General features: G+C 41.5%; 1 protein-coding gene across 1 annotated transcript in view; it reads left to right on the top strand.

Moving 5' to 3' along the window:
* The window catches only part of LOC309821318 (chondroitin sulfate proteoglycan 4-like), a gene marked incomplete at both ends in the record, with an annotated part of 63,368 nt that overhangs the window by 24,405 nt on the left and 26,229 nt on the right, over positions 1–12,734 (top strand). Inside the window, 1 exon segment of the mRNA XM_082652524.1 lies at positions 9,430–9,628. Coding sequence (XP_082508650.1) covers positions 9,430–9,628 — 199 coding nt within the window.

The following is a 12,734-nucleotide window of genomic DNA, read 5'->3' as shown; positions in this document are numbered from 1 at the left end:
GCCCAATTTAAGCAAAATTTCTCTGGGTCTCACCTTCCTCAATAGCAAAACCATAAGCAGGTTGCAGGGTAGGGTGTGTGAGTGTGTATGTATATGTGTGTGTGTGTGCGTATGTGTCTGTATGTGTGTGTGTTTTCCTTGGTCATCTGTCAGTCCTTCCCAGTTCTAATACCCTGTGGTTTTTATGACTGTAAACCTTGCTTGACACTCTCTGGGTGAAGCTGCGCTTAGACGGATGGAAGGAGTGTTGAGCCTTTTTCTATTGGATGGACGTACTCTGGTATACACTGGGGGAACCTTTTCTCTTTGACTGAGAAACATATGAATAGTTTTGGTTTTAAAGTCCGTGTGTCTAAAATCTGGAGGTGACTAGGTACTACGGTAGGATATATTAACTAGTCATGTAAACATGTAGAAACAGTTTTGGTAGGATTTGCTTGATTGTTTTAAAATGGAAGAGATCTCAAGAATTTGTTTCTTCAGTTGTAGATAATGGTCATGGTGCTCTATCAATGAAAATCTTTCTACATCAAGAAAGACTTAGGCTCATTTGCCAAAATGAGTTTTTCTTTTTTTGAATTATGACTGTTGTGAATAGAGGCTTTCTAGATTTCACTGATTCCAGCCATCCGGTACAGAACGTAGTACTAGGGCTCCTTAAGCAAAGGCATGTTACCCCCTCTGGGAATCCTGGCTGGACTCTGGCTCCCCACGCTTCTAGACGTGCTGCTCTGTTAGATGCTTCCCTGGCCACGCCAGCAGAAAGAGCACCAGGCCATCCTCTGTCCCTTGACCCTGCTTTATTCTCCTTTGTAGTAAACAAATAAACAATCTATTGTTTGTCACCTCCCATAAACGTAAGCTCCATTGGGAAGGGACTTTGCTGTCCTTTTCCTATGCTGCCCTCAGTGCCTGGCACAGTGCCAGGCCTGTAGTAGGGGCAATAAATTTTGAATGTCTAAGTGCCCTGTGGAGCTTATGTCGAGTGGAGAAGACAATAAAAGTATGTGATAAATAGAGTGATGATCTGCTGTATTTTTCTGCAGAGTATTTAAGGGGACAGAGAGTGATGGGGTTAGAGAATGCTGACCTTGCAGAGAGATTGGAGTGAGAGAGGATCTCTTCATGGAAGGGATGTTTGCATGGAGCCCTGTGTGTCAGGGGTCCCCAAGCCCTCTCCAGGTTTGCTCGTTAGCAAGGACTCATAGAACTCAGCATATAGTCAAACTCATGGCTAAGATTTATTACAGTGAGAGATAAGAAGCAAAACCTGCACAGGGAAAAGGCATGTGGGGTGAAGTCCAGAGGAAAGTCGGTCAGGCTATAAGAGTCCTCTTCCAGTGACGTCACACAGGATGCACTGAATTCCACCAGCAGCAAGTTGTGACAATGCGTGGGAAGTGTTGTCTACCAGGGAAGATCATTAGATCCTGAGCACCCAATATGTTTACTGGGGGCTGGTCAGGTAGGCACCCTCTGCTTAGTATGACCCAAAGTCCCGGATTCCTAGAAGGAAAGCAGGAGTCCTGCACCAACCACATTGTTTGTGCTGTTTAGATACAGTGAGCCATTCTTATTATTTAGGGAAAGTTTTATATCAGTACAGAAAACTGTTTAACCATCGAGTTCCCAGATGCTTGATGCCAGCCAAGTGCCAACTTGCATGCAGGACTTTCTAAGGAAAGGCAGTCTTAAGCCTGCTTTGTTACCTCTTTTTCTGAATAAGGGCCGGTGTAGGGTTGCTCGTGTGGGGGAGTGAGGAACCATATGAATGTCTGAGGCAAGAGCATTCCCAGCAAAGGGATAATCCAGGGAGTCTGTAGCAGGTTTGGCGTATTTGAGGACATGAGAAGCTCAGAGTGGCCAGAGCAGATGGAGGGAGGAGAGTGGTCAGACATTAGGTTCCATGGTGAGAGCTGGTTTCTGGGCATAAGGACCCCCTACACTAGACCGTTTCATTCCACTGGGCTTCTAGAGGTGAGGAAGGGGAAGTGGACCAACATTTATCGAGCCTCTGCTGTGAGCCAGGCTCACTTCAAAAAGCATCACATGTGACTTCTCATTCAATTCTCTCACAACCCTTGACATAGAATGAGGACTATAGTAGACGTGGGGCACAGAAAGGCTAAGTCCCTTGGTCAAGGTCATACAATTAGTAAGAGAGTGAGTTTTAAGCCCAGGTAGTCTGAGCAGAGTCCACTCTGCTATCCACAATGAGAATGATCTGGAAGTGTTTTAAAACTCCAGGTTGCAAACTATTAATAGACTGTGAAATTAACTGAGTGGATCAGAACCAACATTTTAAAAACAAATTAGATAGAATAAAACAGAATAGAACAGGTAGCATCAGAATGCACTGTGTGTAGTGAGGGCAGAATTGTTATATGAAACTTTTGCGTCATCTGAAACACACACACATATCCATATATGCGTATGAGTAATAGGTTGTTTTGTAAAAAGTATTCCTTACTTTGGGTGTTAATCAGAGAACATTGTATGCCACTGATCTAGCAAAGCTAAATGTTTTTATATGGATAAATCACTTTTTAAAATTACTCTTCCTGTTTCTAGGAACACCTGAGCTTTTACAGGTTGAGTAAAGTCCTAGGAGTTCATTTTCGGAAACTATTTAGCAGGGCACCTAGAAACGTGTACTGGAAGGTTATAACAGAGTTAATGCAGGCTGTAACAACCGCCTCCCCTCTATACCCCTTCATCAGGGTACTTTACCACATGCCAGAGGTCTCTGTGTTTAGGGGAGGCGCGCAGATTGCCGTCCTCAGCTTTGAAGTCTCCCTGTGAGTACCCATCATCATAGGGCTGCTGGCCAGGGTAGCCCTGCCTGCCCATTCCCTGCCCATCTGCCTTGCTCTGTCCAGCAGGAAAGGACGGACCAGGTATATTGTCTGCAAACCTCGCTGATTCGCTTTAGGTACTGCTCTTATGGCCCAAAGTCATGTTGAGGAGGGCAAATACAGAAAAGGAAGAACATAAATTATAAAATTTTAAATATTCGAAGAAAAAGGGATGTAGACCAGGGTATATAATTACAACATTGCTTTCCTGTTATATATAGCATAATGTGAATGGAATTGGTTTAAGGATTTTAGAAGAAGGAAATCTTATGCACTAAAATTTTATGATATAACTACAGTGTCTATTACCAATCTCAGCGTAATTTAGACCTGATGAAAAAGAGCCAAGAGACAGTCAGGAATTGGTTTTGCTGATTTCAAGAGCCTGTATTGGCAGTTTATGACATCTAAGATATTCTTTACTTTATTTGCCCCTAATTTTTTTTATTGGAGTATGATATCTCTATCATATCCATGAGAATGTGTAATAACAATGGCAAATGAACACAGAAAACTTCCTGGAAAAACTGTGTGTGTTGAACATAATGCAAGTTATTCTCACAAATGGATAACTGTTTATACAAAAGAACTGCCACACATTAGGCTTGTTAACCTTCTGAAAACTAATGTATAAAGAGTATGCATTTCATGAAAATAGCAGAGTACATTTTCCAACAAACAGATAATTTCTCCAAAGCTACAGTTACTAGATACTTCTTTCCAGGCAGAAGTTTCAAATGTAGGGGATTATTTCAGACAGTGATTTTTCTTCTTCTAGATTTCAGAGCATAGCAAACAGTAATAACAACTATCATTTACATAATCTTAATGCTAGCTAATTCTTACCTAGCACTTACTCTGTTTCTGGCATTGTTCTAAGCATTTTATATTTATTTACTCATTTAATCTTCAACAACTCTATGGAATATCATTTCTATTTTAAGGATGAGGAATCTGAGGCACAGAGAGGCTCAGACATCTGCCCAAGGTCAGTACTGGAAGAGCTGCTGGTAGACAGTAAGTGGCAGAGCTGGAATGCAAGTTTCTGCTCGTAACCATGATGCTCTACTATCTCTTCTTTCATTGTTATAGTTAAGAAGCCCAAGGACCTGGTGAGGTAGATAAAGCAAGTATTGCTGTTATTTCCATTTTAAAGAAGAGAGAAAGCTTCAGAAGTTAAGTGACTTGCCCAAAATAACCAAGTTAGACAGTGGCAGAGTCTGGGGCAAAAACAATCCTAAATATGAATTAATAAGTCCTCTGTATTATGTAGGGTTCTCCAGAGAAACAGAACCAATAGGGTGTGTGTGTGTGTGTTTATTTATTTGTTTGTTTGTTTACTATAAGGAATTCGCTTATGTGATCATGAAGGCTGGCAAGTCCCAAGATCTGTAGGGTGAGTGGGCAAGCTGGAGACGTAGGAGAGCCGATGGTGTAGTTCCCATATAAAGGCTGCCAGGAAGAGCCAGTGTCCCAATTCAAAGGCAGTCAGGCAGGAAAGGATTCTCTTTACTGCCCTGACCCTAGGGAAGGATCAGTCCTTTTGTTCCATTCAGGCTTTCAGCTGATTGGTGAGGCCCACCCACCTGAGGGAGGACAATCTGTGTTACTCAACCCATTTAAATGTTAATCTCATCCAAAAACATTCTCATAGAAACACCCAGAATAATATTTGACCAAAGAGCTGGGTACCCTGTGGCCCAGTCAAGGTGACACATAAAATTAACCATCATAGTCTTCAGATTCTCTGGTGTCTTTGACTTTCTTTCTTTTTTTTTTTTTTTATAAATTTATTGATTTTTATTTATTTATTTTTGGCTGTGTTGGGTCTTCGTTGGTGCACGCGGGCTTTCTCTAGTTGCGGCTAGCAGGGTCTACTCTTCGTTGCAGTGCGCGGGCTTCTCATTGCAGTGGCTTCTCTCCTTGTGGAGCACGGGTTCTAGGCACATGGGCTTCAGTAGTTGCGGCACGTGGGCTCAGTAGCTGTGGCTCACGGTCTCTAGAGGACAGGCTCAGTAGTTGTGGTGCACGGGCTTAGTTGCTCTGTGGCATGTGGGACCTTCCCGGACCAGGGATCGAACCCGTGTTCCCTGCATCGGCAGGCGGATTCTCAACCCCTGCGCCACCAGGCTTTGACTTTCAAACAACATTTTCTCAAGACCTTCAGACTATCCCACATGACTGCTCACTCTCCTTACTTGTCATTGGACCTTAGAGGAGAGGGCATGAAGGGTCATCTGCAGTCTACCTGCGAGAAGGAAGTGGGAGGATAGGGTCAGAGCTGCTAATAGCATCTCAGACTCTGGATGGGAATTCAGAGGCAGAAATCTAACGTTAACCCATCAGTCCCATCATTTCAAGTGTATTGAAAGTATTTTAACAAATTGCCTTAAGTCACAGGACTTGTGGCTGGCTGATCATGGCCATTCAGTGGTACAGGAGATCATTCCTGTCATGACCAACTGGAGTTAGGAATTGGAGTTAGACCACATCAGGTAAATCCTTTGCATTTTACTCTCAGAAATATGTTCTCCTGAACATACTCTCTTTCGTACTCAAGCATGACCAGTGATTTTCGTGCATACCCGATGAAATGTATTGGTGTCCACAAGGGGGCTTCATTTTTCTATTTTTCAACTTTTGCTTTCAGTGATACTGTACATTTTGTTTTATTATTGTTGCTGTTCATACCAGAAATAGAACTGTTTGCTTGTTTCCGATAAGCACTAGCCATCACTGAAAAGAGCTTTGAGAGCTAGGGACAGTGGAAGAATGAAGGCAGCAAAGTCTGAGCTGGTGACTTGGAGGCCTGAAGGCCTGAAGGGGTCAAATAGTGGGATAGTCAGTTCACAACTATTTCACATCTCTCATATGAAACTCAAAACAAAGGTCTGGGTTTTTAAATATTAAGAGCATAGTTTGGATATATTGGATCATAATTTTTCTAAATCTCACTAACCTCCTGTTTAAGTTAAAGGCAAATTAAAAAATATATCATTCCAGGTTCAAGTGTTAATTTTTTCAGATATTAACTCCTTAAACCATTATTTCTTGGGCTTTGGGTCACGTTGAAATCTGAATTCAAGTTTGGAGTCTTTGTTTTTCTTGTCCCCACCCATTTGAAGTTTCCATTACCAAGGACTAGGCATTAAATCAGGCCTCACCGAAAGCCATGGGACTTTTAATTGAACTAAATTTGGTTTGAGTGGAAGTGGAGACCTGAGGTTACTAGCTCTTGTTTTCAGTGGCAGGTTTTACATTTGTTTTGGAAGATGGTGTATTCCAGAGGCAAGAGGAGCAAAAGCAGTGTTTCGCAGAAGAGTAACTACAGTGGAAAACATGCTTCATCCAGCTTTCGGATGCATGGTGTCGGAAAAAATGAGTATCTACGAGTCATGGGAAGAGAAATGGCAGTACATTTCCAAATCAGTTCAAGTTCCTGAAAAAATGAGAATAAAATACACAGATGGATTTAAAAATGTGAAAAGTGAAAAACTAGAATGATTGGACTTGGAATTTTGTTAAGCAGTCCAACTTGTGTATTTTATAGAAACTGTAGGCTTTCCATGGATTAACTGAAGACCAAAACTTTATAATTTGAACATTAGGTTGATTAACATTTCTGGTAGCTATTAAAAAATTGATGTCCTTAGAGTTTAGGGCTGAAAAATCCTCAGTGGGCATATTCCAGATGCCAAGATATAGGAGCATCCGCTGACAACAGAATCATTAAATGGATAAACTGTTTACCTCAAATTATGGAGGAATGCTGTGGGATTAAACAAAATGCACAGGACATATTATAGAATAGCCCATTTATGGTTACCAAGGGGAAAGGGATGGGAAAGGGATAAATTAGGAGTATGTGATTAACAGACACACACTACTACATGTAAAATAGATAAGCAACAAGGATTTACTGTGTAGCACAGGGAACTATATTCTGTATCTTGTAATAACCTATAGTGGAAAATAATCTGAAAAAATATATATATAACTGAATCACTTTGCTGTACATCTGAAATTAAGTTAATATTGTAAATCAACTATATTCCAATTAAAAAAAAGTTAAAAAAAAGAATAGCCTTAAAAGTGGTAATCAGGGTCTTCCCTGGTGGTCCAGTGGTTAAGAATCTGCCTTCCAATGCAGGGGACATGGGTTTGATCCCTGGTCAGGGAACTAAGATCCCACACGCCGCGGGACAACTAAGGCCACGTGCCACAACTAGAGAGCCTGCGCGCCGCAGCTAGAGAGAAGCCCGTGCGCCGCAACTAAGACCCAACACAGCCAAATAAATAAATATTAAAAAAAAGAAAGTGGTAGTCATTAAACTCCAAATGACTTTTAAGTAATGTGAAGGAATCACATCTATCCTCAGAGCCAAATCTGATGAAGAAGATGGGTAACATAAAGGTAATATTTATTGAATGCTTACTATGTGCCAGATAAAGCTTTTCCGAAGCACTTGCAGATCTTCACTTACTCATTATACGTAATAATCCTATTATTCCTAGTTCACTATTGAGGAAATTGAGGCACAGAGAAATTGAGAAATGTGCCCAGGGCTTCATAGGTGAAGTGGCATATCATGTCTGGTAGGTAAATGTAGGGATCCTATGTACTTTCTAATCTCCCTATCTCAAATTCCATTTAGTTACAGGTAAGTTATTTTATAAACTGCCTTTTCTACTGAGAAGAACAGCCCCTTAGACCAGAACGATTACCTAGTAAATTGCTTAGGATTGAATTTTTAAGCAAGTTGGTAACAAGCGTAGAAGATGATCAGTGTCTAGTCAGAGAGCAAAGAATGACACATGAGCTTGGGAATGGGCACAGAATTTCTGGGGGGAGGACGTTTATAAATACAGAGAGAAATGAGAAAATCTAGTTAGTGATAAAGCCGCCATCTTTAGTTTTGGTGAAATACCACGTGACTGCAGGATTAGAGAAACTCGAAACAGCCTAATTCCATCAGACCTGGTGTGACGTCTCAGCACTTTAGACTGAGCATGTTCAAAACCGAACTCCTGCTCTTACTGCCAGATACACTTCCCCTGCAGCTGCCCTCGTTTCGGCTGACGGTGACTCCATCCTTCTAGCTGCTGAGACCCAAACCAGGTTCTTCTCACCGCCTTTCCTTCCTCTGCCCCTCACCACACCTAGCTCGTCAGAAACTGTTGGCTCTGTGGCCAACACACACCCAGAATTTCCCCGCTTCTTACCTCCTCTCCAACTCCCCTCATCTCTTCTTTCATCTCTCTCCAGGATCATTGCAGTCGCCTCCTAACTGTCGTCCTCCTTTTACCCTTGGCCTTCCAGAGTCTGTCCTTGACACAGAAGCCACAGGGATCTGTTAAGACCTAAGCCAGACCAAGTTACACCTCACCTAAAGCCCCACGATGATCCCCTGTTGCACTCAAGTGAAGCCCATGCTCTTCTGGTGGCCTTCAAGGGCCTGTGGGATTTGACCTTCCAGGCTGTGTTTGACCCGCCGCCTCCTACCCTTCATCTTGCTTGTTCTGGTCCCACCACCCTGACCTCTTTGCTCCTCCTCAGACAGCTGAGGGCTGCTCCCACCATAGGGCTGTTCTCTCTGCCTCATGTTCTTCCCCACACGCCCACGGGGCTCCCGCTCGCCTCCTTCCACGTTTCCTCCGAATAGCCTCCTATCTAACACTCTCCCACTCCTGAGCGCCTCATTTTGCTTCATTTAAAGTTTTTTTCACAGTGCCTGTGACCCTCTAACAGACTATGTAATTCATTTCTTCATTATTTCTCTTCTTTGTTTCCCTGTATTCCCTTCTGCTCTCCTGCTGGAATGTATGCTCCACAAGGACAAGACTCTGTTTTAGTGATGTATTGCAAACCCCAGAACATTGCCTGGAATGTAGTAGATGCTCAAAAAATGATGAATTGTTGAATAATGGGAATATTTTAAATGTAAAGATTTTAAATGTAACTGGAAAAATAGAGACTGTTACTCAGAAAGAATTGCAATGAGCTACCAGCACAGCAAACATTATAAGGCCGTAGGGACCAGATATTTGTTTTCCTGCAAAACAGGTAGGATAAAGGAGAATAATAAAGAATGTGCAGTGTGTGCTTTGCCCTCAAATATTTAAAAGCTGATGAAATCATTCGCTTCTTAATGAATAGAAATCCTTAAGTCGACCCTTGAGGTAGGTTCTGTGATTGAGATTCCACACAGAGTGTTAGCACATGCCAGCCACACAGAAGGTACTTAGGAACCATCAGCTTTTATTGCTTTTATACTTTATATAAATGCATATGCAGTTTAAATAATTAATTTTGAATAAATAACGATGAATCCTATTTTTTATTGAAACCTCATAAACCTTATAAATCTAAACACTACAACATGCTCTGCATTTCATCTGGCATTTAATTATCTGTCTGTTTTGAATTAAGAATCTTCATGCTTTAAAAACTCGGTGAATGGCTTCAGTTTTTAAATCTTTGTGCAAGGGGCCAGGGTCTCATAGCTATTCAGTTTACTAGGGTTATATGGTTGGAATTGGTCCTTTCAAGATCTGTGATTCTCTTCTTTTTAAGGTGTGGGTGAATTCTGTCACTGAGATTACCAGCGGTGAGCTCTGTGCAGAAGATGGGGACTCCTCCCCGCAGGACCTTGCCTACTTGGTCTCTCCACCCAGCAATGGGCATTTGGCTCTCAAGTCCTTTCCTGGCCTAAGCATGCAGAACTTCACCCAGGCTCAAATCAATGAGGGTCAGCTAGTGTTTGTACACACTGGTATGTCACTGAGAAAAACAACGTGAAACTAAAATGTGTTTCAATCAGAGGTTAACATGTAGTCAAACCTAATAGCTGCTGAAGGAAAACCACAAGCCATCTAAAAACTTTGCAAACTCTATAATTTTTTAAAAAGTGACACAGTTTGGTGAGGTCCGTAATGGCAAACATTAGAGGGTACCTGTAACTCACACGTGGCTTACTCACACTGTCGTGTAAGGCCTGCGCTCATATATATGCTTCTCAGAGAGCCTTTTCCTGACCACACAGTAAAATAGCGTCTCTTCCGTCACCCACTATCCCTTACCCTGGCTACCTGACATTGCAGTATAGATTGATTTGTTCATTTGTTTGTTGTCTGTCTTCCCCACTAGAGTATAAGGGCTAGAAGAATAGGCTCTTTCTTTTGTTTGCGCTTATATCCTCAGCACAGTGACTGGAACATAGTAGGTGCTTAATACAAACTTATGGAAAGAATGAAATCATATTGAATACCTATTATGTGCCAGGTAATGTTCCAAATGCGAGGAATACATTAGTGAACACAACAAATGTATTTGTTAAATGAATGAACACACGAATGAATGAGTAAATATAACTGTAAATTTAAGAGACCCTGACATTAAAAGACTTTGTTTTCTTCTTTCTGGTCATCAGTAAATCAGTAGGCCAAATAGCCACTGTAAATCTGCGGAAGGGGTGATCTAACCTGCCTTCGTTTTCAGGCTACCCTTGTCAGTGGTCGCAGAGAGGAAGCCACCCATTCTCAGCCTGCAGGAGGAAATGGGGGGGAGCGTGAGCTGGGGGCGCATGACGGGAAAGCTAAAAGCCATATCTTTCCAGCCATTTTTAATTATCTTCTTTGAAAATACAGTAAAGAAAATAAAGATTAAAATCTTCTAAATTCAAATGCAGTAATTTCCTGATTATCTTTGCAGTTAAGTACAAAGAATCCCCAGATAATCTGAAAATCATTTACTGTGTGACTGCTGTCATCTAGTGGTACCAAAACCTGTAGCCTGGGGACCTGTTGGGGATTAGTTTTATTGCAACAAGATCCTAAATCCACCCACATATGTACCAAAGCATTATTTCTAGACTGAATGATCTTTTCCACATATGTATGTTTTTATTTTTTAATTGCGTGCAGATGCGCTCATTAGTAAACTACAACTTATTTAAAGGGGCATTGAAGTGACAGGATGTTTCTGCCAATTATGTGTGGTTTTGATTAGTAGATACTAAAAACCCAGGTATTATTAGGCAAGGGACTAGGAAGTTTTTTATCTCTATGAAAGGATTAACTTATTTTCAAAATGGTGAGAACTACTCTAGAGACTTGCACAGGGGAGCTTTGGAATTTCTAAAGCGATGCAGTTTGCAATGGAAAGGAGTTACTGACTCTCTGACACGTGCTAGGCACTGCAGAAGGTGCAATCACATGATCCATTTCATTTAACCTGCAGAAGTTCTCTGTGTGAGCGGAAGTGATGATCCTGTTTTAGAGATGAAGAAACTGAGGCTCAGAAAGATATAAGTTGGTCTGACCGTAAAGCTGGGCTTTCTCCACTAGCTGCCACCCATTGAAGGCTAGGGTAGGTTGAAGAACTGAAGTTACCCTTTGCAGTGAAGGATTAAAATATAAATTAGCTCTCTGGATTGATTTATTTGTTAAACTACCAGGTCAATATTTGCTTTTGGCAAGTAGAGAAAATAATTTCTCCTTAAAAAGCAGGAAGGAGGATTACAGTCAAGCTCTTTGAGAGTGAATCATTACATTTTGTAAATGGACTTGGAGGCACTAATAGCCTTCAAAGTGGCTGGAGCCCAGCTGCGGATGAGTCTCTTGCTGAAACCAGCTGGTTCTCCCTGCTACATCTGTCCATCAGCAGCCCCAAACAAAGGCTTAGGTTTAATTAGTCTCTCTTAGCATTTATATTTGCAAAGTGCTCTGCCATTAATCTAATTCATTATTCCACATAACAACCTAAGTAGGTCGATAGAGCCGAGAAGTGGTGGAGCTAAGTGATTTCAGGTTGCCCTTCTGAAAGTACAGTCAAGTCAGGAAGATCTGAGGTTGTACAATAGAAAATCCACAGGTCACAGCTGCTTTCATGTTTCCCTCCTCCCCCCTCTTTGGTCATAATTAGTATGATAGTTAGGGCATACCCAGTACACTATTCTAGTATTTGTTTTGATATAATTCCTTCCGATTCCATTTCTATTTTGTTTCCAGATTCATGAAATGTTCAAAGTGCCTAATGGCAGAAAGTATTCTCTCCCTAATTTCACATTTAATTAAATACAATTTTCAAAGTGCTATTTCTAGTCAAAACGAGCAGACAAAGAAAAATAACATTTCGTTGTGGGCCTCTGCTCTGAATTAGGCAGACCCAGAATTCTCTTTCTCTGTTTTTTTTGTGCGTTTTTTTTTTTTGCTGTTTTTAAAAATATGACTCTTGAGTGTTTTGGAAAAAAAAATTTTAAAGGCTGTAACCTTTTTTTGGTGAGGAATCAGAACTCCCTGGGTTTGCTTAGATAACAGAGACTTGAGAGACCGTTAAGCCATCCAGCAGCCCTTTATTAAATCATGTTATTACGGGAGTAGTAGGTAATTGCAGAGTGAACCATGCCTCCTTTGTTCCCTGCCACATGTCCCTGAGGGCAACAAAGAGGACGTTTCTACCCATTACAGGATGCAGAGACCTGTGGGCCTGCAGATTTATGCTGGATTAACAATTTCAAAGGGTGAGGGGATTGTGATCATCAGGCTGTCCGCGTGGTGATCCTGCCTGGTGCTTTGGGAGTCAGATTGGTAAAGCACTCCCGGGAACGGGATCAATAGGGGGTCCGACTCAACTTCTGTTTCGCACATAAGTTAATTTATAACTTTTCTGATCTCACTAATTGATCCCTTGACAGAAGTGTGCGAGTAGAATTCTCTTCTTGCAGGAATTTAACAAAAATGGGGCTGAGTCTTTCTCCACTTTTCTCTTTCCCCTCTTAGCGGAAAACAGCTAGTTTGAAATAGATGAATAATGGGAAATTATTTGCGGGGAGGGGCTAAGTGTTATTTACTTCCCTCTAGTTTTCATTTTTCTTATTA

Source organism: Grampus griseus (assembly GCF_964374135.1).
Source record: "Grampus griseus genome assembly, chromosome: 3".
Taxonomy (NCBI): Eukaryota; Metazoa; Chordata; class Mammalia; order Artiodactyla; family Delphinidae; genus Grampus; species Grampus griseus.
This window is presented reverse-complemented; position numbering and strand designations above follow the sequence as displayed.